Source organism: Psittacula echo, assembly GCF_963264785.1.
Source record: "Psittacula echo genome assembly, chromosome: 4".
In the NCBI taxonomy this organism is placed as follows: domain Eukaryota; kingdom Metazoa; phylum Chordata; class Aves; order Psittaciformes; family Psittacidae; genus Psittacula; species Psittacula echo.
In genome coordinates, this window is record NC_137738.1 from 60,734,941 (window position 1) to 60,761,872 (window position 26,932).

General features: G+C 44.0%; 1 protein-coding gene across 1 annotated transcript in view; it reads right to left on the reverse strand.

Moving 5' to 3' along the window:
• Positions 1-393: 393 nt before the first annotated feature.
• SOBP (sine oculis binding protein homolog) overlaps positions 394-26,932 on the reverse strand; it is a gene marked incomplete at both ends in the record, with an annotated part of 102,113 nt that continues 75,574 nt past the window's right edge. Inside the window, one exon of the mRNA XM_080615284.1 lies at positions 394-2,346. Within this exon, the coding sequence (XP_080471410.1) occupies positions 394-2,346 (1,953 nt within the window). The remainder of the gene's footprint in view (positions 2,347-26,932) is intronic.

A 26,932-nucleotide genomic window follows, 5' to 3' on the forward strand; every position in this document is an offset into this window, starting at 1 on the left:
GTGCTGTAGGGCAATTTCAATCATCAGCATGAAGCCCTGAGTTGCTGCCTAACTCAGCTGGAATAAGTAAGCAGATTAACGGCCCAGACCTAAACCATATCCTAGGCAGAAAACCACTGACTTCAACATACACAACACAATAACTTCACAGCCAGCACTATCATGAAATGTTCTGTGAGTGAAAGTGTAATGAGGCTGCTGATGAATGGAGTACTGACAAGTACAGATGCAATACAACATGAAGAACAATCTTAAAACATAAATACTGATAGTTTTCTGAAAATGCTGATAAATTGGAATCAGTAACTTTTGTTTTGCAAAGGCCACATCCACATAAGTTTGACCTCATACTCATTCTATTCACACAGAAGGCAGTAGTGATTACACAAACCTTTACTTATTCTGATTTCGAATTCGGAGACACCTCCTTTTCAATGGTGGCTCCAGATCCTCTGGCCCTGTGCTGAGTATTGGTGTTGAGATAATGCACGGAGCAATAGCAGTCTTTTCTGCTGGTTTTGGCACAGGCTGGATCACGCAACCTGTCTTGGGCAGCATCCGCAAAGCATACGCATGGTCCTCGTCTGCTGGATTGTTAAGGTTCGGGTCCTGTTTGTCTCCCCCAGCAAGGGGCTCTTCCCCAGCCTTCTTGCCAGCATCTCCCTCGAGGTGGCAGTTTGATGCGCAGTTGTTCTCCTTAACGGACTCCAGCTCGCTCACAGACAGCTCCTCCGGGGGCTGGGGCTTTTTCAGCTCCTGGGGCGGCTCCGGGTTCTTGGAACCCTCCGTGCTCTTCGTGCCATTCACAATGACGTTGCACACCGCTGCACCAGCTTCCAGTCCCAGCGTGCCGGAGGCCAAGGAGACGGGACAGCAGTGAGCTCCGTCACTGCACGGTAACGTTTTTGAGTCAACTGGGCTGCAGTTGTCCCTGCAGTCACTGCAGTTCCTTTTGTCTGAGCTACCAAAAGCCAGATTTACAACACTGTTAGGTTCACGTTCAACTTTCACTTGGGCGTGTAAAGCCCTGTGGATAACATTGTGCAGCCTAGACCGGTGGCCTACTGTTAGGTCTATCACACCGTCCTGTGGACCCTGTAGCACACTGGGGAAACCAAATTTACTGTTCACTGGACTACTAGGTCTGACAGTCAAGTCAACAACTTCATTTTTATTATGCTCCTGAAGCACTTGAGCTTGATTTAGGGACTGGCCTGAGCAGCTCGGTGACGAGTCAGAGGATTTAGATGATCCTTGCTTCGACTCTCGGGGGGATGAAGAGCTATTGTTTGGCTTTCCCCCAGATGTTTCGTTGGAGGTACTCGGAATGAAGCTTTCGCCATTGCTGGAGAAGCCATTGGGGGGTTTGGAGTCGTTGATGTGAGGGATGGGAATGGGAATGGGGATAGGGACGGGCAAAGGGACAATGACAGGATATGGCACTAGTAGAGTCGGGGGTGGCACCAGCGGGGCAAGGGATGGCAATCCAAAGTTCATCATCTGGGGCATAGGCATAGGACCATTTGGCATCATGCTGACAGGGGGAAAGGGAAGACTGGGCAAAGGAGCTCCGGGAGGAGGAGGCGGCAGTAAGCCGGGAGGGTTCCCAGGCATGGTAGGTGTTGTGGGGGGATGGATATGAGGGGAAAGCATCGGCCTGTGCATGGGGCTAGAGGTCGGACCCATATTTCTGGGGCCACCTGGTGGCGGACCAATTCCAGGAATCATTGGATTTGACAGAGGGCTGTTAGGATTTGAGGCATGGTGAGGCGGCCCGCGAATAAATGGTGGACGGATTTGCTGCATAATTTGCTGCTCCATGAATATGGGCAGAGGAACTGGCCCACGATTTGTCATTACCATGGGAGGACTGCGAGGTGGGACACCAATTGGAGGCACAATGCTAGCAGGTGGCTGGACAGAAACTGGTGGAATATTTGGATTCTCGCTGATGGGAATAGGTTTGGGAACTGGCGTGGGGATTTTAGTGACAGAGCAGTTGGCAGTGTCAGACGGAGAGGCAGTGGTAGACGCTGATGGTCCAGGACCTTGAATTTGGCCAGCTGCAGACGCTGGGGATGGGGCTTTTCTCCGAGCATCTGCTAGCGGTATATTCCAAGAATCTGGAGTCAGCAGCTGCACCCCAGTGCCTTCTGCTTTATTTTCGACTGGAGGATGTAATGTACTGCACAGTCCAGCTGGAAGATTGGCCTGTGTCTCTTTGTAGAAAATGTCCATTTTGTACTGATTGAGACATTTTGCACTGCAGAACTGAAGCCTTCTTTCCCCGTCCCCAAAATCCAGATACTCTTTTGTGTGTCTTATGTGCTTACACCAGTCACATACCTACAACACAGTAATAAAATCAAATCAGGTAAGAAAAGCAATCTTCTCTTCATAGTGTTATTTTAAAAGTAAATTTTCAGTTGCTTTGTAAATACCCACATTATTTTTCTAGGGGGGGGGGGAAAAAAGTTACATTTGTGAAAACTATGCTTTTTTTTTTTGCTCCAAAATATTGGTGAATTGAATGCCACTCCCTTTTCTGGCTTCCACGATCTCAATTATACCTTATACAGTACATTATATACCTTAAACCCATACCACAGATAAGAATCCTCAGTTGGCATAAACTGTTATAGCACGCATATATAAGTATACAAAATCCGTATGAGTATGGCTGTGATTACTTCTCAGTGGTAATCTAAGCACACCTCTACCATCTGAGATGCCATATTGCACAAGGAGTATGACAACTAGAAAAGGACTCAGAAGGTTTCTGGAAATGCATGCAAACCATTTCTGCTAAACTGCAGCACACTGTAACATTTAGTATTCTAGTAAGGGTATCAAATAATAAGTTGGAAAAGGTGTGGTGTTTTCAAACAGCACCATGAAGCAAAAAGCATCATTCATCCTTTGCCCTTCATTCCAAGGAGAAACTTGGAAATAGTCAGGACATTTGTGTAAGGTTCGAATAGTCCTGATTTGTGATGTTTCGGCAAGCTGGAATTATTTTCTGAGCTGGAATTATGTTCTCAGCTGTTTGCCCACTCTTGTGTACGAGTCACTTTGAGTACAACTTCTTGGCAAGCAAGGGCCTATTTAGCAATTTTTTCAAATACTATGGCAAAAAGTTTGCATCGCAGGCTCATTTGTGTTTTGTTTCTCTGCTTTCCATTTAATCCTTTTTTGTGTGTGTGTTACTATTGGTGTGGTGAAGGCTTAGCCAATTTTTTTTAAAGTAGGGCTGCAGAGCTAATTAAGCTGTGAAAGGTTTTCCCAGTTGTAAACCACTAGACACCAAAGTTCAAAAAATAGTCATCTTAGGCTTCCGAATCCATTACTTCAGAGAAATTATTGTGATTTCATTAACACATTAATTTTGCAACACCAACAGCTCTCACAGATGGTGAAGACATGATCTACAATTCAAATATGACTCTTGTTTGCACAAATGCCTTTCCTTCATATGGCATTTTAAACAAGAATTAATATGAGTAATCTTGCCATAGCTATAAACAGATAAACAGATGTCAGACTTTTCAGTGCGTTACTTCTTTGACAGAATTTTACACACACAAAACCCCCATTTTTGTCATTTACATTAGTTCTCAAAATACTCTACTGACAGAGATTTTTGGTGCTTTCTATTAGCATGTTGAGCCTATGACCACGTCAGGATACATCCTGGTATTGTTTATTCTGCGTTTTCCAAATAGCCCCTATAGGCTTGTTTTGAAATTACTCTATCTTCTGTAGGAAAAGAAAAAGAATATGATTGTGAAAAGACTGCATTAAAAGGATAATTAATTTTAATAACTATTGGCCATATAAACAATTCAAAACAACATATGTCAGGCATCTGATTACCCATCTCATTTAACTCTCAGCTTTCCTTTAATATAAACAGTGGTGACATTTCTGAGTTTTCAGTAATATATCTTTAATATATATATATATATATACACACACACACATACACACACTATATGCTATGGCTATTAGCCCACTTATTTTAACTCTGCAACATTTTGGTTATCCAGATGGGTTCCCTCTCCTACCTTCCCTCCTCATTCATGCACTCACACACACGCTGCCTCTCTCTACCACAAGGGTAGATTTAAATCAAGCTAAGTCATCACTTGAGAAGTAGCAGCTATTAAGTCACCCCAGAAGTTTGGGTATGCAGGGCCTGGATTTTTAGCTTGGGCACAGAGACATGGTGCCACGTGAGATAAAGCAGAGGGGGTGCCAGTGCTGCTCAGTGCATGTGGCATTAGGACAGGTGTATTTCCAGCACGATTCCCCATGCAAAGAAGAAAATTTCTCAGTGCATTACAAACAAGTCCAGCCCTGCGCTGAACACACATTGGCGATATACTGCCCTAAAAAAAATGGACAAAAAGGATGTCAGATGCACGGAAGGGTCAAGATAAATGCTTCCTTTGCCACAGCTCATGCACCCTCCCTGGGCATGGGGCAGATGGGAAGTGTGAATGCATCAAGCAAGACAAAGCAGGGGCACTCCTGCTTCCAAGGGCTCCCAGCTTTTACCAGGCATCGGCTCTCCCTTTGCTCCCTGCAGTAGCCCTGCTCAGCAGCCATCACAGACGGCACTGGAGCTGGGTAAACCCTCACTGCAGATAGTGCAAACACGCAGCAGTGGGCACTGAACCATCCCGGGTATTTGGCACAGGTATGGGTTTTGCCAACCACCTGGCAAGTCAGCACAGATGGAAACATCTTGACCTCCTGAAATTTTTTGGCTTACACTCTTTTTCAAGCAGACAAAAGGGGAATTTGTGTGTCTACATCACAAGTTAGTATGGTACTATTTAAATCAGTAAAGCTGCTGAATTTACCTTAAAGTAGTTTTTGATCAAGAGCTCACTGCAGTAGCCATAAAATGCTATCTATTTTGCATGTATGGAATCAGAAAGTACACCACCATGCTCCTTCTACCACTTGCAGGATATGCTCTTGCCCCGAGGGCTGTGCAAAGAGCCAGGGGGTCTCCACATGTACCCCAAAAGATGCACAAGGAGGTAGCAGGAGCTCCCAGCCATCTCCTGGGGCAGGCTGGGGCAGGACGAAGCCCACCCGTCTTAAAGGTCTTTTCCAGCCTAGTCAATTCTATGATCACCCACAAAAACAGTGTCTGCTTGCAAAGAAAAGATGAGGAGGAGACAGGCCCCAGAGGCAGCTGCTGTATGAGATGGGGCAGGACTTCAGATGCAGCTGCTTCCCTGATTTCGTCCTGGGATGGTGCAGCTAAGACCTGTCCTTCCTTTGGGACAAAGGAATCAAACCAACTTGTAAGTCTGCTGCCACAGAAGCAACAGAGAAATATGAGAGAGTAAACCCAACCTCCTTATCTTTCTAGGAAGAGCCCCCTCAGTGACTTTAATTTAACAGACTGGAAGAAAAATACAGCCCCTGAAAAACTTCTGGCATCTTTTCTAATAATTTAGTTTTATTAGTTATCATTTGAAAAATTCACTGGAATACTTTAGTGTTTTATTGCTGTATTGATTTGTTTTTCTCAAGTGGGCTCCTTTGTCACCCCTAGCTAAACAAATATTTTCTCTTCCTCAGTAAAATATTTAGAAATCCTGCTTAGAAATTCTCTACTGATTTCTCCTGTTTTCAATAATTCACTGAGGTACAAGAAACTCTGAAGTCTGCTTGCTTCTCATATTGATCACAGACTGTTCTGTACATTTTATCACTAGATAAAATTAATTAAAGCCACAGAAATTAAAGGCAGCAGTTCTGTTCCTCTGAACATCCTGGATGAACCAAGTATCTAATAATTATCTCATTGATTTTATGTAACACCTCGAGTGTTGAAGTTAATGTCAGTGAGAAATGTCTACCTATGACATGCACCATTTCATTAATATCTATCTATCTATCTATCTATCTATCCATCCATCCATCCATCCAATCAGTCTGTTACTTATTTAAGATATGAGTATAAAATGTGCATGTTGTAAGCAGGTAATATGACACCTTATAAGACCATACTAAAAAGCAGACAAACAGTTCCTACAATGAGGAGGAAATTACTGGAGGAGAAAAAATGTCACTTAAGAATTAATGAATCAAGTCTGTCATACAGGATTGATCATTTAAGATGAGGTCAATGAATTTATGATACAAATGGCTATATCACTAGAGGTAATAAAATGGAGTAATATCATTCATTTTACATCTAACTAATGACGTGCTCAGAGTAATTACAGACTTCTTCTAAAAGCCTGCACTGATTAGTTCAGATGTGATAGGTGAAACATATATATCTTTCCGTTCAATAAAATAACATTTTCCTATCTGAAAACACATCCAATGTCTTTTTTTTTTCACTACTTGCATTCCATACAGAACATCATCGTTCCTTACAACCAGATCAAAATCTCTCTGTTCATTTATTCCTTCTGCTTCCCTTTTCCTGCCTTATCCTTTACCTTTACCATGTGACCAAGAGAAAAAGCTAAATTGCTGCAGGGTCTTTGTTAACACCGCACACTGGATGTGGTACTGCTTACACATGGGAGTAGCTCCCTGGGTTTCAGTGGGATTTGTCACGAGAGTTAATGCTGTGGGATCACATATGGAGAGCCTGACCCAGCACTCGTGGAAAACAATGAAGAGTTTCGTCTTTAATGCAATCAATTGGCTTTGGGTCTGACACTTAACTCCTCGCTCACCCTGGAGTCGGTGGGAGCCTTGCCCTTGACCTCAACAGGAACAGAGGCACAGCCAGGGATTTTGGAAGAAACTGGCAGAAATACATGAGAAGAAAATGTCACGAGGCTGAGTTTCAGACACTTCCTGACAAACGGGTGAAGCAACCATTTTGTACATTTCTATCCAAAAGGAGGTGGGACCCGTAGCACCGCGACTGACAAGAAGCATGAACATTTCCAAGATAAAGAGTCAGACCTTGCAAAGTGCTAACAGTTCCCCTGCACTCCTTCACCTCCCTTGGAAAATACTCCTAGGACTGCTCTTGGGCAAGCGCACTTCACACCACAAATGCCAGAACACAAACCCTGAATGAGAGAAAGATCAGTAATAAGATAACTGCCTATCTCATTCAGCTGTAATGCAACAACCCTCAAGAAGATTAAATTTACCTAACTGGGGCATGTCCAACGCTAAACAACAGAGTGAACATTTCCTTCAGTACATTTAATGTATTTATATTTTAGTGGCGGCTTGCCAGTGTGCTACTTATAAGCTCAATGACTTGATATCATTTATCCACTTTCCTGTGAAACATGCAGCAATATCTACACCAGGAGACAACTCAGGAGACACTGCATCAGCAGAAACACAACACACACCCAGTACGGGAACACCAGGGAAGCCAGGATCAAGGGATCCTGTAATACTCAGATTTCTCTAGCACAAAATGGGGGGAAAGCCATTCCTGTTGGCATCCATATCTTTATTTTGATAGAAACATCCAAAGCAGAGTACAGACATGGCCATGAGGTTGCCCTGTGGGCACAACAGGGCATCCTGCTGTGCTTAAAAGGGACATATTTGGGCTTCAGGCACAAGGTAATTAATACTTCACTCAATCAGCTGTCAAATGCAGGCACAAAGTTCATCCATTACTGCAGCCCACCCCTAACCTCTGAATAATAACCTACACTACTTCATTAAGCAATACATTTGCTAAAATCTGTCTGCAGAGGTATTTACATCTGCCTGAGAGAAACCAAGAATGAGTGCCATGCAGACACCACCGCTGTGATGAAAGAGAGCCTATGCCCTACACACAGCGCTTTGGACTGGTATCAGCTCCCTGGTAAAGCTTAATGAGAGGACAGAAAGGGATCACGAGAGCAAAGACAGTCCATTTTCAACTTCTCCAGAACCAGAGGGTGACTAACCAAGCTCCTCTCCTTGCTCAGGAAAATGCTGTTGTGGGACATGTTGCACAAGAGAGGGCTGCATCGCTTCCTGAGGACCATGTTTTTATCAAAGATGCTGAAACATGGAATTGAAGATCACCAAACCCTTCCCTCCTGGCATAAAATCCATGTATTCAATTTGCTCCCTTTTCCCACTCTGGTATCCAGCTGCTGTCTCTTCATATATGCTCAGGCGTATGTTCTGGCTTCACAGACACCACTGCACATTTCCCATATCCCATTCTGGCCCTGGTTGCCTTTCTTTTTAGCCCAAGCTGGGTCCCAGAACCTTCCCTGCAGTTTCCAACCCTGCCTCCCACCCAGGATGTGCAAGGCATGGAGGCAGAGGTTCCCACCCAGTCCCAAAAGCTGCAAGGCAAGGAGACAACCCTCCTCCCCCTGCACACAGTCCTGCCTTGCAGCCAAGAGACAACCTGACACACCAGACATATGTTTTTCAGCAAGGGCTCAAGTTTTCTGAAGCCTGACAACACTGGACGCGGCAGCAATCTAGAAATTAGGAAGTGGCTTGAAACACACATACAGAGGTTTCTAGTAAACAGCCAAATGAGTCACAACTAGTGCTCTTGCTCACAGCTCAGTCAGACACTTTGCAGATCACCCAGCAGCTGCCGTGGCATGGACACCATGGCTCCTTGCCACGCAGGCCCCCTTGTAAGGCTGTGAAGTGCTGCCAGCAGGACACCAGGGGAAAATTCAGTCTATTATAAAGAAAGAAACCTAGGTCTGCGTGTCCTGAAGTGTCTTGATGTGCCTAAATATCTTTACAGGGAAAAGGAGTGTGAAACCTCTTTCAGATGTCACGCCAGCATCCTCAGCTTGTTGAGCAACATCGCTACTTGCTCCCTCCCTTCTTTCCTCCATTTATCCACCACCAAAGCTCCTCTTCAGAGCAGACCACCTAAAAGGTAATGGTAATTTTGAAGCAAATCCCCTAAATCCTGCACATGGCCCCATCTCTGCAGTCTGCTGCATGGCCAAGCACAGAGAAACTGCTCAGCTGTTAGCACACAAACACACGGTGATTTGTTTGACATTAAGATTGTTCCGAGGCACTGGAGTTCCTTTTAGCATTTCCTGACTCAGAAAAAGGAGGAGTATTAAGAAGTTCAAGGTAGTCACCCTGCTGTGCCAATGGGAAAGGTAAGCAGGTGAAAACTGCAGAAGGACATGGTCATGCTCAGTTCAGACGTGCTGGGTCAGAGTGAGGAAAAGAAGGGCACTATGTTCCACCCAGAGACAATGGCAAATGACAAACTCCTTTGAGAGGTTAGCGATAAGCAGCATAATGGAATTGAAATTCATAATTTAAAGGCTTTTTTGCTTATCCTAATGCTGTTGTGCTTGCTTCCCAGCTAATTGAGTTATCACAAAAGGTATTCAGCTGCCAGCACCCTGCACCAAGCGATGGAGTGGCTGCAGCCTTGCCAGAAGCTGCACAACCTGTTGCTGCTCACCAAGGTGTCACACATTTCCCTGCCCAGTTCCCCTCCAAAACACCCACCCTGGACCTGCTTCCTTCCAAGAGGGACTGGGTAGCCTGGGGCATGGCCAGTGGCTGAGCGGGGTATGCAGGGGTCTGTGTGTCCAGCACCACAGCTGCTGCATGCTAGCCCATGGGCAGGAAGCTTTGGTCCCGGAGTCCTTGTCAAAGGATGCAGACTGCCCCCAAAAGGGGAAGGCAGTTTACAGCATCTACTTGCAAGACGACTATGACCAAGTTCCTCACCTCAGCTGGGATTTGATGCTCTTCTGCTGCCCAATGCCAATCAGTACTGGTCACTGGCATATCCCAAAGTGTGGCTCTAAGCAGTTATCCAGCCTCCATCACCATTTTTGATGTGCTTACTGCAAGATATTCAGCACGTTTATTGTAGCAGGGTTTTTCTGTCCAAGATGGCTTGTGATAATTTTTTATAATGATTGTTCCATCTGAATGATTATTACAAAAAATAAATGAAAAAAAAAGAATCATTCCAGCTGAAACCTGCTGTGAAGGAACCCCGAGGCAGGCTCTAACACACACTGTGAATGCGGTTACAATATAGCTCGTAGCGATGCTAGGTGTGAAGGAAAACAGATTTTTACAATGTTTGGAGCTTTGTGCAAAAACAGTTGACAAAACAGAACACTGCAGTTGCCTACAACTTAAAACTGTCCTGTGACAAGTTTCTCTCTGTTTAATAGAGATCAAAGCTTGCCTACTTGCGTGCTTTTCCTTTCCCTGCTGTAACTGTCCTAAGCTTCTCGTCCTCCCGAAAATCTCTTCCATAGTTTTCTGAGGAGTGAACACCGACTTCATGTCATTTAAATGCAAGACCCACTCTGTCTCAATTTTTCATCCTAATTATGTGAAAGTCTAAGCTACATGAAGCATAAGGAGAAAATACAGTTATTTGGTAATTAATGGCTAATGATAAATTGATTTAATTTTTTGAATCATTGCAGTTGTCATCTGTGATATTTAAAACACAGGTTTTTTCAAAGCCCTTGTGTTCCTTTGTGTTGGGGGGCTTTTCAATGCTCCCAGCCAAAAGCAACGAATGTAAGCTATGCTAATGCTTGGTGGAAATTCAGGTTGGGTCTTGTTTCATCAGAGTGGCTACATATTTGATTTTGTATATAAACAGCTGAGCTCCGTATTTTCAGCTTCAGGCTGAGGCTTTGAAACCACAGGAGGAACTTTGGATCTGAAACCATTGGTGAAGCCCACAATATGGTGGGCGAAACTTCAGGGAAAATGAATGTACTGTGAAGTGTGGCTTGCCAAGAGGGAAGTTCTTCTCCCCAGAAACCTTCCTGGCTGAAATAACACTGAATGTGACAATAACAGCATTTAAACCTTAAAATCCTTGATGTGGGGTTTTTACACTTGTGCCATACAAGAGCTGATTACAGGGCACATGGGCACTGCTGCTTCAGTACTGGCTAAAGCCACCACTCCAGCAGTGACAGAAGTCCTAATAAAACTGAAATTAGGCAGAAGTAAAAGGAGGGCAAGAGCAGGGGAGAGAGGTGGGGGGTTAAATGCCCTCAGCAGGTCAGACAGGTTGCCTTGCCAAGACTCACATTTCAGAGATATGTATGCCCTGAGAAACCTCATCCCGCTGTGAGTCCATTGGCACGCAAAGAGACTGTGGGGCAGAGCAAACCCTGTCTCCAGGCATCGACTCCCAAGCTCAGCTCTCAAGCTTGCATCAAGCCTCAAGCTCGTGAGATGCTTGCAAGCAGCAGCTCAACATTTGCGTAGGTCATGCCCACCCAAGAGGCAGTTCCTTTTCCAGACTTAACCTGGTCTGACAGGAAACCGTTTAAGCGTCTCTGTATCCTCCTTCTTGGTGAGCCTAATTTGAGGGCTGGGATCTGTGGAGTCAACTGTTTCCACCATGTTCCTCATAGTTCTTAGCTCATGGGTGGCAGTGGGAGAAGCCAGCTTGGCAGACCAGTGGCACAGACATATTTGCTGGTCAGAAAAGCAGCTTGATTTGGGTTATGTGGGCATTGGTCACCTTGATGTCTGACAACCGATTTCCAGGCCATGACTTCCCATCATGTGCAATCTCAAATTCCCTTGGTCCTGAAATGATCTGCAGGTGTTCAGCCTGGAGAAGAGAAGGCTCTGGGGAGACCTTACAGCAACCTTCCAGTACCTTTAGGGGGCCTGAAAGAAAGCTGGAGAGAGACTTTTTACAAGAGCAAGTAGCGACAGGGCAAGGGGGAATGGCTGAAACTGAGAGAGGGGAGATTTAGATTAGATATCTGGAAGAAGTTCTTTGCTGTGAGGGTGGTGAGGCACCACAACAGGCTGCCCAGAGAAGCTGTGGCTGCCCCATGCCTGGGAGTGCTCAAGGCCAGGTTGGATGGGGCTTGGAGCAACCTGGTCTAGTGGAAGGTGTCCCTGCCCATGGCAGGAGGTTGGAACGAGATGAGCTTTAAGGTCCCTTCCAGCCCAAACTGTTCTATGATTCTGTGATCCTTAAGCTTTTAGTGCCGCAGTGAGAGCTTCACTTCTTCCTAAAGATGATGCAAATGTACCTCCTCAAACTACTGCCACTACAGTTGTGCAAAGTACTGGCAATGAAAAGCGTCGTAAACACCTTGAGAACAGGACCAGAACTGTCAGCTTTGAATATTCAGGAAGGCAAAAGAATGACATCAAAGCTAGAAGCCGAAAAAACATTTCTGGGGCTTAGAAATACTCCCTCAGTGTCTAGGGCCTGCTGTTTCTTTGGGGCAGCAAGGGAAGGTTGTACTAGGAAATACCCCTCCTTCCTCTTCCTCAGAGAGCGGAAATGCATTTCTTTCTTCAGCGGGACATTTACCCTCCATGTTGTTGGAGAACCTTCTGCACAGTTTATATTTTCATATGCTCAGCTACAGGAGGCAGAAGAGCAGCTTCTCCATTCCCAGGGTGCCCAAGCTATGGGGTCCCACCAGTGCCCAAGCTAAGAACCAGTGCTGGCCCCTCTTGAGGGGACAGACAACAGGACCACCACTGCTGCCATGCCATGAGCTCCTTACTCCTATACAGGGGTTAGAGAGAGAGATCCTACTCCTTGCAAGAACACTAGCCAGAGAAGGTTTCTTCTGCGGAGCAGTTGTCAACCAGTGCACTGAGGAAAGACAGCCTGTACGTGCCAGGCTTTGCATCACTCCCTGCATCCAGCCCCAGCAATAAGGAAAAGAAAGGAAAATTGAGAGCAGTTAACAATGTAAATGTTTCTATCAAATTCTTTTGAGAATTATGGATGCTGTTAAGCACAGGAAAACTTAAAGCTAAAAGAGGAAAGGGGCATTTCACTAGCCTTAAGTAGTATCTCACTGAGTGACCAAAATCTCTCCAAATGAGAAAGCTGTTAGCAAGTCTGCAGATGACTTCAGAAACCAGATGAAGATTTATGTTCTCTAATTAATTCACCTTTTTTATTCGGTATCTGAATAAACACGTTCTCCCTTCTTTTCTGAACAAAACTTTATTCTTGTCATATAGCAAAGCAACATTGTGAGATGGAAAATAACCCATGTGGCTCATCTGTCTAGAATTTATGTCAATAATATCTTATATATATTTTTTCTCCAATATGTTTCTTTTTAATATTCAAGACAATATAAAAATAATAATAAAACCCTCTGCCTTATTATTCCAGGCTTATAGGTGGGTTGACAGGACTGTAAGTGTAATAGTGAGGAGGTCTGAGGGGCAGGTTAATGTTTTTTGCTAACACATGATGCTTTTAGCCAAAGGCATTGCTGGAGGCCAACATCACTTCCCCTGGATCAAATTCATCATTGAACAGCCATTAAATCACTCAGACTTAAACGTAATATTAATGGGTGCAGAGAACATTACTGTAATCCAGATTTGAAATATCATTAGTCTGTAGAATAGCAAGTAGGAATGCAATCTGAAACCTTGAGAAATCTTTATTTACCTGTAATGAAGGGTTCTAAGTCCAATTTCTCTCTCACCTCTGCCATTTTACAGTGGCATAACTCTCACAGATTTGCATCGTTTCTTCTGATTTATGCTTGTACAAGCAAGAGGCTTACAGAATAGAAGACTTTGGGTGCTTTGGGATATACACACACATGGTTTTTTTCCACCTCTCTCAGGTCAGGGATCTTCAGCCTTTATTATTACATGTTAATCTTTATCATGCAATAACATTTACAGGCAAGGACCCATTACACTATGTGCTCTAACATATACATGGCCGTAGTGTGGGCTGCAGCAGAACTGGTTGGGTCTCAGTGTCTACCTGAGGCAGACTCCCCACACACAATTCCCCACCTTTCCCAAACATATAAAATCCTTGAGAGACTGCATCAGCTGCTTACTTGGAAAAATTATGTTAGGGAAAGATTGACTTGACCGTTAGTAAAAATGGATTAAAAAAAAATCAAAACTTTCCAAGAGGCGCGTTGCTGAGTTTTAGTCTATAGAGCTTTGAAGGGAGTCAAAACTGTTCCAGATTTGAATGCGTGTGATTCACACTTTGAGAATTGCTGGTTTCGCTGCTGGTAATGGTACGCACCACCCCGCATCCCAGAATACATTCAGTTTAAAGAGCAGCCCTCTCTCTGGAAACCACATTTGATTAGAACAACTCTGGGCCAGATCCAAAATCTGCCTGGATCAAGGAAAAGTGTGTCACATCAGTTTCAGCCCAGGACTGAGACGTGTCACATCACTTGCAGATTGGGCATAGAGAGTGGAATTCATTTTCCCATTTCCTCTGGAGTTGGGGGCTGGAGAAGACGAAGCCAAGCAGGGGAAATTGCTCTGCCGCACACAGAGGAAGCATTCTGCGTCCTCTACTTTCTCTTGCTGCAAGGCACTCGTCCTGGATGAAACCCAGAGCCTGTTGGTACAGACCCAGCTCCCCTTCCCGCTTCTATTAGCACAAAATCACCAGTGGAGAGAGGCTTATTCTGAGCATCTGTTAGGCTCACTGTTGGGTACTCCCATATGGAGCAAGTAAGACTGAAATAATGGCCAGGTAAATGAAGAGATAGGGACTGCAACAGTCTGCATACCCTCCAAATAGTGAGGGAAGTGGGAAGAGAAGAAGAGAGGAAAAGAGAAAAGAAAAGAAAAGAAAAGAAAAGAAAAGAAAAGAAAAGAAAAGAAAAGAAAAGAAAAGAAAAGAAAAGAAAAGAAAAGAAAAGGAAAGAAAAGAAAAGAAAAGAGGAAAGGAGAAACAAGAAAGAGAAAAACAGAAAAGAAGAAAGAAGAAAAGAAAAAAGAAAAAAAAAACTTACTATGTGTCTGGTAGGTAGGACTTACCATGGCTATTATGGACTCTAGCTATCTTAAACCACTGTTTTCCAGGACTTTAGCCTTAAAAATAATAAATGAGGAGTCATAAAGGTCTGAAACTGCAGCCTAGAGCCAAACATATGGTGAACTAATGTGTGTGAAAACTTCCTTGTCTTCTTCTGCTAATGCCCCTCTTGTTTTACTAAGAACATTCCTGCCATGAAGCTGGGCTTCCTCTGACAGGACTCGCCAGCTGTGAGGGTGGTGGGGAGCAACCAGCTTAACTTGTGGCCGATGCCCGAGGGAAGGAGGACCAGCCTTTCACATACCCTGCTGACTGCTATGATGCTTTTGTCAGACCCAAAACTCTTTCTAGTTCTCAAGGAACAGAAAATGCACCTTATTCCTTGGTGATTTACATCTACCTCTTTCTAAGTAGGGTACAGATGTGGGGAAAAAACGTCCTACTAGGTCTTTCCTATGCAAATTAAAAGGTCTTACTTATCCCTGTTTAGAAAGTCTTTAGCACTGAAGCATACCTGACACCCAGCTATTTACATAAATCAGATCTATTTTTAGTAACTCTGGGATCAATCTGGGATAACTCCACTGAAGCCAGTGTTGGTTTTTTCAATTTAAACCATGTAACTGAGAGTTGAATTTGGCACAAAGCATTAATTTCTCACCAAGGAGGGTACATTACAGTAGAAGGCATCAAACGCACTATTCGGTAAGAACACAATTAGATCCTTTAGTAATGCATTGTGCTACTGTAGATGGCACTCATTCCTTGCCTGTACGTATGATGCACGCTGCGACAGCATAGATTTTATTACGTAAATGCATCATGGCAAACCCTTTCATGCTTACAAGATCATGCAGCTGATTTTCTCATTGCATGACAGGCACAACAAAGCAGCTTGTGGAAGCCGCACACCAGGACAAGAGAAAATGTATTTAAACCCTCATCTTGCAAGTATATTGCAAGCAAGGATCTGAAGAGTGCCATGCTCTTTAGACTCCCTCAAAGAGGGCTAACTCTCTCTTGCTTTCTCCAGTCCTTTTTCTTCTCTCGGTCTTTCCACAAAACTTCTTCTGACAACTTCACAGGGTAGAGCACCGCTGGAAATATTCCTCATCAAACTGAGATCTGGCTGGCAAATGAAGACCAGTAGACACGATGTACAAAGACTCCTAACTGTGTATTTGTTCCGTGTAACTAAAGTGTTTTTTTTCTTTTAAGGGCTTTTCTTTAGATTTATTTTAACACCCACCCCAGGTCATGAGCTCCTCATCCAGTATGCAAAGCAGTAAAAGAAGGACGGTTATGTAGCTAGGATGCTGAGATGGGGCTTGACAGATTGGAATTAATCATTCCCCACAAACAGAAAATTCCTGAGTAACTTTGGACAAGGGGCAGGGTAGGCAGTGAAATAATCCAGACAGCCCAGTTTTAGGTATTTAATTTGATTGTGCAGCTCAGGTCTGTGGACAGAATTAGGCATTTCAGGAGGGTGGAACCTAACTGGTCCCATCAGAACTCTCTCCATCCATTGCAGGGAGCACGAAGCATCAGTGAGCTCCAGCAGGTTTCTAAAGCTTGGAGGCTTCTATGTACTCTATTTTCAGTCTGTATCTTTGATCCACCTTTTAAAATGGGTAGAAGACTTCGCTTCATCTAACTAGCCCACTTAGAGCATGAGGTGTTTGAAATGGTAATCAGGTTGACCTACATGTGTGTACAACATTCAGTACAATCAATCACGTTCAGCAGGTGCCTTGAACCACCACCACCACCACCACCACCACCACCATCACCACCACCACCACCACCACCACCACCACCACCACCACCACCACCACCACCACCAGCAGCCAACTGAAGTGCAACATTACTATGGGGCTCTTTCCACTGTGGAATCAGGAATCTCAAAGGGCTTTGGACAAGCCCTGACTTGAGGATTTGGTTCTGTGTGGCTAGGTACAGATGTGTGCACACTTGTGCACTTATACACATCTTGCTACATGACAATGTTACATGGAATGACTTATTGCAGGAGGCAATATAGTAACGAGGGAAAGGAAGACAGAGTTAAGTATAGCATATTTACTAGTAGACATGACTGAGAATATTGACTGTTCTTCACATCTACCAGGCACATTTATTACCCTGTGATATCGAAGGGGAGATGACACTGGAGGTGAGGACATGCCAGTTAACCCCAGGCACTTGTCCAAGCACAATAAGAGATCTGAGGTACGCACAAGGGTTGAAATTCCATTACAGGGTTTAAATAATTAAACACTACATGTTTGGAAGCTCATTCCTTCCTATTACTTTTTAAATAATTAATCTGTATTTACATCTATTGAACTTCATGGAGCTATACATGTAACAAATTTGAGTCAAGTTGCAGAAGAGAGATTTTTCCTGTCTGACAGCATTGCAAATGTTTTTTGTTGTATACAGTAACTTCAGCTATTAGGGATCAGTCAAAAACCAAATCCAAGCTAGATGCTGTACATCACAGGCACATGTGTAAGGGGTTTTCTATCAAATTATTCACAAGTAATCAAAACACTAAGAGAAACTGTAAATCCCCAGAGGAAAAAAATGTGCTTCTAACATCTTAGAATAGTAAGAAGTGATTCAAGTTGGAAGACAGCAAACCAAAAAACTGCATGTATTGTTCCTATTGAACATACTCATTCTTTTCAAGCTAATGATGTCAGTTCCATGTAACCTGCAGTTCAGTTTGATTAAAAACCCTCACAGATTCCTGCAATTGAAAATACTGATCTCAAAGCCTAGAATAACAGATATAAGAGAGCTACAGAATCTAGAACAGCAAAAGAAACCCCACTATTTAGAGTACTTTTCTTCCTACAATATGTTATTTCCTTTTATTTGCTTCCGGTTCAAGCTGAACAAGCTGTTAAACACCCAGTAGGTTTCACCTAACTGGAACTACACATGATGCATCAAGGCAAACAACTAACACTGTTCAAACCTTCAAAACAATAAGGCACTGAAAAGGGCTCTTGAAACTATAGCTCTGCCCTGGGAAATGAATCTGTGGCAATGGGATCAGGATTATACATTTATTGTACATGTGATTTCCAGCTCAAGTTAGCTTCTATTTACAAGTAAGCAGATATATATGCATTCACTTATGCAATTCTAGCTGGCATTCCTACAAATTCAGTCCAAAAGTCCAACTAAGTTATTTCTTTTTCACACAGCATTACAACTAATAGAAATGATGCTGGCCAAACAGTTCCTTCAATTACAGTAAGTGGAGCAAAGCTGCCTTCAAACTGGATCTCAGTTACACCTGCACAGTTATTCTGGAAGTTAATCAGATTGCTCAGAGGTAAATATGGACTTAATGTGCTCTTCAGAGGCCTCATAATGGCAGAAGACACATTAGGGAGAGGAGAAACAAACCGCCTTGACTTTCAGATCCCAGGGTGGCTTTGCAAGGAAGGGAGCAAAACCGTCTGTATCTGTAGGTGAAACAGTCATGCGTTAGAGATCACAGAAAGCCAGTGTCACATTGCAGGGGAAAGATTAACTTAAAAAAAAAATGTCTTGCAATGTTCTGATTTTGTAATTGTTGTTTAAAAAACAAAAAACCCCAACAAACCAAACCACAAAACAAAACAAAAAACCCCACAAAAAACTCAGAAAGGACACCTAAATCAAGGGCAGGCATTGGATCCAATAATGACAACTCTCCTGTTTGCTCCTTTGACCCGTGCAGCTCTAATTCAGAGTCCTGAGGACAGAAGCTGCACATTTCTGAGTGGCAGAAGACAAACAGGGCTGCAGAAGATGGGACCGTGAGGTCAGGTTTCAGTGAAAGCCAGGCTTGCATGCAAGGCACAGAGATCAAGGACCGACTAACTCAAAGCACAGGAAGAATCAGCACTTCAGATGTCAGCTGTTTCAAGGATTACAGGCCCTCCTGTTTCTGGTGTCAAGGTAATAATCAGAGCAGCGGATGCACGAGGCTCCTTGCAGTGATAGCTGAATGTGCAGCCCTCGATTTGGATTCAGTTTTGGGAGGTTTTGTTTCCTTTTTAGACAAAGCCAACAGCGCCAAGTATTCATATTTCAAGGCTGTTTTAAGGATCAAACTCCATCTTACTTAATAAAAAGATGAGCAAGATTCAAAGCAGAAAATTATATGGGAGCTTCACATACAGTAGGTAGAGAGGCAGGATTCCGTGACTTTTTATCAGAGGTATTCAGGTATTCGTGTAGAGATTGGTGCTAATGACAGCTTCTTAAAAATGTCATGTTATTCCCCCTTCACTCCTGTATTCATTCTGGCATATTACTTTATTGTGGAGACACGTTCTGTGTACTGGATGGCTTATGCAAATTAACCAAATGTCCTATAAATTAGTCTTGAAATGCCTGGGATAATGAGCTGCTTGCATGGTGAGCAGTGCACAGTATTCAGAGGGACCCTTTACAGGTTGGGAGAGTGGGAGAACATTACAAATGTGAATGGGCAGCACAAGGCAGGATGCTCCACTGGCACTGTGTGCCTCACCCTGAAGTGTGAGGCTGACTGACTGGAATTGGAAAATGCAATGCTAGGAGATAAATGAAAATTGAAAAAAACCAGTAATTACCTGGTAGGCAGACAATGTGCCCCGAGCTACTGAAGCCCAAACCTGCAGATCTCCTTAACTGACTTGGCCAACACATTTAAACTAGTTGCAGGCTGGAATTTGGATTTTCACTGAATGCCTTTTGACACCTGTAATGTATGTGAATGGTACTGTATGCAGTGCTTTCTTTTGGAGAGATGTATCTACCTAGCAAAAGTCATGCCTCCCTTGTGTTCCTAATCTGAGATGGAGGGAATGCTTCAAAAGTACACTCCCAGTTGTATTTGAAAAAAACCAAGTCAGTTTATGTCAGTTGCTGCTTTCTTGTGACATGTAGATCTAAGAGCAAGCTTTATGTAAAAAGGGCTCCTTAAAGATAATAAATCAGATGACAAATCAAAAATACACCAAGAGCTTGCTTTTGGTGTGTGCTTAATTGTCATTTCGGCTCTAGTAATTACATCCATATTGAATTTGTGTGTGGTCACCTTTATTTGCAACATCACAATAGTGCTATTAGCATTACTTGAAAGCAGTGACAGCCTTAAGGATGCCTTTACCTTGCATTCCTTTATTTCATTATTGTCATAGAACTGACACGGGGGAAGGCGTGGGAAAGAGGATGGGCAATAGGGATGAAAACAGGAGATGGGTTTTACAAATGGAGCAATTGCCTTGCCTCCTTCCCTCTCCTCTGGTACTTCAAGGCCCCACATTTTCTGCTAGCAACCCCATGGAGCAAGTCCTCAAAGGAAGCCATTTTACCTTTTTGTCCTGCAATAACCACCGTGCTCTCCTGAGCACCTGGCCTTGGAAACTTCTCTGTTTGCTATCCACAGATAGCATAGGAAGCTCCTCAAACCACACAAGACTGCTGTGCAAGCAGTAATAAACCTGACGTTTTCTGTTAATGTTATGAGGCTACGGCGAGTGGCTGGGCCAGCTGCTTGGAGTGTAAGCTTTGTGCTGACCATGGCTAACTCTGATTTGGTGGCATTTTATTCCAGCTGACAATCATGCAGGCAAAAGAGACGAGGTAAACGCAGAGCAAGCAGGAGGAATTCATCCTCGCAATTCCAAATGAGCTTCAAAAGTGCAATTATGCCCATTTTATGAATGGGGAGCAGAGACAAAGAGAGATAAAGTGACTTGGCCAGGGTCACAGGGAGTATCTGTAACAGAGCTGAGGCAAGAACAAGTGCCTCATTAAAGACTGGTCTAACACCAGGCATTGAGGAAATCTTCCTTGCAAGAAACTCAGGGCTTGCACTCAGAGTCACAAGACACCCTGTTTGGTCACACTAAGAAATCAAGCTGTGAGCAGCAGCAGGTTTTCAGATGGTAAGAACCCCATTTAGTAACATCTGGGCCTTACAACATTTAGGGAAGGGGACTTCCTACAGCTAACAGCACTGAGGAGCTAAAGACTACTGGAGCTTTGAAAACAAGTTGCATAAAAACAAGTGGGTGCATAACAAATAAGTGATGTGATTTATCATGGACCTGGGGAAGAAGATAGTTAAACTGGAAGAAAGGAAAGCGTAACCCAGGAAGGGAGGTATTCAGAAGGGGAAGAGGGACCTAAGTTAAAAATTGCAAGGAGCGGAAAACCAAAGACAAACCACAAAAATAATTTAAAATGGGAGAAGAGCAGATATACTGAGGTGAAAACAGCTCAGCTGAAGTGCCGCAGGGACGATCCCTGCCTCAATGCAGCTTTCAGCAAACATACACCAGCTTGCGTGAATCTGGATGGAGGAGTGTGTTTGTGCTGGGGAGCAGTCCAAGGAGACAGGCTCCCAGAGGAAGGGTACCGAGGCAGGTGAGGGGCAGCAGCCATAACCCACCCCCCCCAGCACACTCCACTTGCTCCCTGCCTGGTGCCTGCAGCAAGTGTAATGTTAGCAGCAGCTGTTTCAATAATGTCTTAAACCTTCCTGCCCTCCTTTTTGAGAGCTCCTACATGTAGATTCAAATCCCTGGACATTCACAAGCAATTATTTTCTAATGATGCTAGAAGCAAAGCTTCCAGCCCTGCAGCTTCAAAAACCCCTTCCCAGCCACGCTCTGCTGCTGACCTTTTCAAGACCTAAATATATATAAGATAGCTAAATAAGATAATTGGCCAAGTATAATGCTGGTGTAAGCTGGAGGCCTTTTACCAGAGGTGACACAGGCCCTCTCTAAGCGGGAGAGAAGCTGCAGGAACTCCATCCTTGCTGGTTTGCCCCCTGCATTCAAAAGCTTCTCTGATGCTCGCTCCTCTCCTGATTTTGTGTGATTTTATTCATGTGCATCCCAGTGTTAGATTTCACAGTAGAGGTACTTAGCTGTACAAACTGTGCCAAGTGAGCTTACCGGAATGGCAATGTTGTGCAGGAGATAGTACTTTTGCAAATACAGCCCAGAATTCCTATTTTGCACTGTTGCACGAGAACAGCCTATCGTGCTGTGTAAGATATAAATGTTTTGTGGCCTTGCAGATAAACTAGATAGACAGCTGATCCATCATCATGACTCTGCATCACCACCACGGTGAAGGGATAAGGAGTGAAAGCTGATGGCTTCTGCACAACAAACAAACAAGCAGAGACAGTGTTTGCTCATTTCAATGTGCAAAGCTGATTTGTTTAAATATGAATATGTTGCTTATAGCCAAATTTTAGTGACAGCAGCCCCATGGCATCTATCACTGTTTGCACTTTTGCTAAAAGTAGTCGCATTGTCTCTGGGTATTTTCAGATGACACATCTGCAGGTAGTTTTTGCTCCTTCACCCCATCTCTACCCATTACCATTTCCGACACCCTCTAGGGTATATCGTGTCAGGAAGATAAAAACAACACAAGGTTCATGTGGTGTCACAAACACCTGAAATCACTTCCCTGTCCTCGCCAAAAGTCTTTGCCCTTTTCTCTCTCTTCAGCTCTCACTTGCTCACTTTCTCTATCATGCTTGCAGGCAGGGAACCAGGCACAGCTTCAAAATGCCCCCAGTGCCTTCACTGAAGACTGAGGTTGTCTAAAAGGGAGCACACACTGTCAAGACTGCAGAGCACTTCCTCTCAGAACAGATCGTGATACTCACTGCTTCTCCATTTACTGAAGAGTGAATGATTTTCTCTTCCCCATCGCAGCCTACATCATATTAAAGGTATGTTTTAGAAATGAAGCACTGACTGGAGGAACTAAAATATCTTTTCCATTTCTAGGTTTTCACTGTACATATATGCAGATGAAGCATCTATCTCAAATTCAAGATGACCTGCCTTGAGTGAGCCTCCTCTCAGAGCTCCCCCAGGACCTGTGTTTACAGCTATGAGAAGGAGCAAATCCCACCCAGGAAACAAGCAGCAGTGAGAAAATAACACAACACGAAATCTAAACACCCCTGATTCCCACTGAGTGCTGTAATCCAGGCACTCTCCAAATCCCTCTTCTAAGACAGAGCTACACAGAGTTCCTGGAGGATCGACAAGGTCCAGGCTATTTTGGATTTGCCCTCTTTGCAGTTTTCTAACCCTGACAGCACTGGGAGGTCCCCATGCCCACAACAGCTCATACCTCTGGCATGAGTACCTGCATTCATACAGATTGATTTTGGTGCAGGACCAGAGCTTTGCAAAACGGGGATGTGGAACCTCCACAACACCCCTGCTGTTGCGGAGCACTGTGGTATCAATGTGCTGCCACTGCCACCCAAAAAGGGGCTCTGAAAAGAAAAGGTGGATTCCCCAGGCCATGCAGGATGTTCCTAGCTCAACACCAAGGAACCCACAGACAGCCAGCAGACACCATGCACTGCGGTGCCTGTCTGCAAACATTCAAAAAGTCATTTTGCCTTCTGCGCACAATGTACCTGCATTAATGGCAGTCCTCAATGTTTTAAAGCAGAGCTATTTTCTCCGCTATGTAAATCAGATTTGCTTTCAGCAGGTTTTTCTAACAGCACGGGGAGTCAAACTGGGCCAAACTCTGCATGATGACTCCTCCCAGCACTCACACTGACTCATGCGGGCTGGAGGCAAACACTGGTGGGATTATAGTAAATTTGATGGAGGCAAGCACAGCCTGCTTTCCAAGTATGTGAGCAAGGTATTGCAGCTCACACAAGCTGGCTGCTCTGCTCAGCCCCCACCTCCTGGCTGAGCTCAGCGGGAGCTACAGAGGGATGGCAGCTTGGGGACACCAAAGGGATACATCTCACCAGGGCAGTATTGGAGAGAAAAGCCACCACTTCTGTCACTGCAGCTGTGTGGTGGCTCAGGACAGCTGAGATCTCAGTGAGGTCCCCACAGAAGGATTTTATAGCCAGTGTGGACAAATATCTCCATTTATGCAGGGAGAATGTCAGCAGCCAGGCACTCTGGTTATTTCCTTTCACCAACTGCAGTGATCTCGAGCTAATCTTGTTTGAACTTTGAACAGCTTGCACTCAGCCAGGCCTCAGCCAGGGCTTGCTACTGGGGAAACTTCCAGCCCTAGTTTGTGCTGGAGGAAAAAGGGACCTAAAGCTGGACTGCCAGACTGTGCAAGGACATCAGCTATAATCTCTCGTTAAATAAATGTGGTGTGGTGAATAAGAAGGAAGACAGCACAGAGCCCTGTGGCAACACACTGAGCACACCCGCTGGGGAGAAAAGCACTTGCTCTTGGAAAGGAAGAAATAGGATATGGGTAAGATAAGACTGAAGACATTTTCCAGGCCTCACGCAACCTCTGTGCCTATAAGGGTGTGTGTGCTCCTGCTGAGGATGCTTTTTCTCCCTGGGTGCATGCACACCAGGAGTCTCACCTTCATGCTTTTCTCATAGCACTCTGTGCTTCTTATTTAATGAAGAGACTGGAACCTGAAAGACCTGGTGATTTACATGAGATACGGTCCCAGAGATTTATTAATACAAAGCAAAAAAAACCTGATAAGCATCTACTATTTCTCTCTACGAAGTCAATCTCATAGCTCTTTAATATTTGTTCCCAGCATCTTTCAGCCCTTATAATTTGGTGCTGGGCCAGCTGTAACACAATACACCAGCACAGTGTTCTAGCCCTATCTTCCGGCATTACATAAACCTATGTTTGGGACAGATTCTCCTCCCCTTTGAGCTCCTCTGCACCACTCTGGCAGCAGAAAGGGGCCACGGGAGTACATTACAATTACATGCACACCACCTTCTGAGACTTCTTTCTGTTGCCAGAGTGATGTAAGCATCCCTGGCTCGAGCCAGAATCTGGCCCTTCGCTTAATGTGTTTAACAAATGAAGCTGCTGTTTGAATCCCAAAGATGGAAAGAGGGTCAGTGAGTGAGCACCTAGCACCTCTTCCCTTGGCAGTTGAGAATCCACGCTGTTAGAAAGTGGAAATGTATCGGGTGTGTTAGCTTCCTAACCGCAAAAAACATCTCTCAGAAAATGACTGCCTCCATTCTTGACTAAGGGGACATTAATTTCAGTGGCATGTGCAGTAATGTTCATTCAGGACTGGCCACAGGTGGTCAATTATTCCTCTGTCTGTCTAGAAGCAGCATGTTTACTCCTCATAATAAAAAGTATTAGTGCAATACAGAGTTTATTGTTCAATTAGGAAAGTGACATGCAAAGCGTTACAGTCCTTTGCAGAAAATACAGCCAGAAATGAATTTTTGCAGCTAGAACTGAGTTTTTGCAGCTGAGTGAAGTATCACCCTGCTCCCCGTCACACATACAGAGACTGCACAACTTTAAGAGCCAAATGACAGGTATTTTAGGACCAATATTTAACTAGCCTCTACAACCAAATATTGTACTGTATATTAAAGCTCTAGACTATAATTGTGTCCCCTTCTCTGTTTAAAACATTTTAAATTGACCATTCAGGCACTGATAAAAAAGAAAACCACACCAAACCGAACTAAAACCCACCAAATCCCCTTCCAACCCTGCCCCTTCCAAAAACAAATAAAAACCAGCACCACAAAAGCACACAGAATTGGTCCTGAGCATAAACAAAGCTGCATATTGAGCAGAATTGGAGAACATTGTACACGTGCACAATTTGATCACTTTGTGGGGTCCAAACTCACTGCTCTGCTTGTTTCAGTTACTGTGCATTGGCTGGGCAGTCAAGTCAGTTTTAAACACCTAAAAGTAAACCTCAAAACCTATTTTCTCCTACTGGGTCAGAAAATAATTCATGAATGAACTCCTCTGCAAATACCAAGACTGCTGTTGTTCTTTACTTGGAGGACAACACATTAAATAATAGGTATCGCCTTACAGTTCTGACACTTTAATATCAATCCTGAATTGCATGCAAAGGCAATTAAATGACAGCATCCCCATTTCAAAGCTGGAGACCAGACACCTAAATGCGAAGTTAGCAAATAGCTAACTCCAAGCATGCAGAAAGATGCAGTTCAACTGATGCCTGTAGCTATCAAAAACACATGTCATATGGAAGGTACTTATCTAGTTAATGAACAGATACAGGCACATCTAAAGGTGGTTTAATCAATCCCAAATCAGCACCAAATTATTTTGAGTAAATCACGCTCTGGAAGTGTTTGTCTTCCTCTGTTAGCCATGGGACCTAGAGAGTCCAGACCAGATGTCAAATACTGAGATGCTACAGCTAGCCATGTGAACTGAACTATGTCCTAAACCAAAGGGTGCTATGGAACTGTAAAGAAATGTGGCAGAGGTGAAAACCAGAGTGAAATGTGGACCCAGCTGAAGCTCAAATATCCATTGCCTCACTGTGAGCACAACTGAGAGCAACATTTGAGCACCTAGATCCCACAGGAGTGTTATCCTGAGGAATATCAAGCACAAAGAGACATGCACAGTCCTTAAAAAAAGTAACCTCTGGCATGATGAAGGTTTTGCTTAAGTTGTTAATGCTAGTTTGGTGCAAGGCATACAGCATAGAAAGAATTCAGATTACTATGAGCAAAATGGACCCTGCTTATAAAGAACAGCTATGCTCAAGTCACTACTGAACGTTGCTCTGCATATACACCCACCTGAAAGACCCCAGTCTGCAAATGAAAGCATGAACAAGAAACCTTTGTGTAGGAGAAGAAACACCTCTTCCAGAGACAGACAACAGCACAGCAAAATCATGCCGTGCAAGACAACATTTGTGAAAAATGTTGACGGATATCATTCCCCATTTGAGTTACAGAGCCATCAACAGCTTACTTCCATGGAGCATTTTTGGACCCTTTAGTGACTAAATCACCAATTTAGAGTCTGTCAGACTTCATTATGCAGATTAAGAGTCTCTCCTTGGTTTCATTTGTTATGCATTAATAAGAGAGCATTGCTGACTGTATCCTCTCACACAACCAAAGCCTTTCTGCCATTACATAGTAAATTTTGTTCTTTCTAGTGTTCGAAAAAAACCTCAACACAACAGCAACATGGCTTAGTTGCTATGCAAAGACTAGGAACCACTGCATAGGGATCAGTTCCAGAGTTTGGTTTGATTTGAACCAAGCCAGGCAAATTATGCTTGGATGTGATCTGATGAGGTTTTCCTGCTCGCTGATTTCTCTCATCTACAGGTGAAGAGCGCACTCAGGACAGATCAGCCCCAGGATCCCTACAACCCTGTGCAATTCC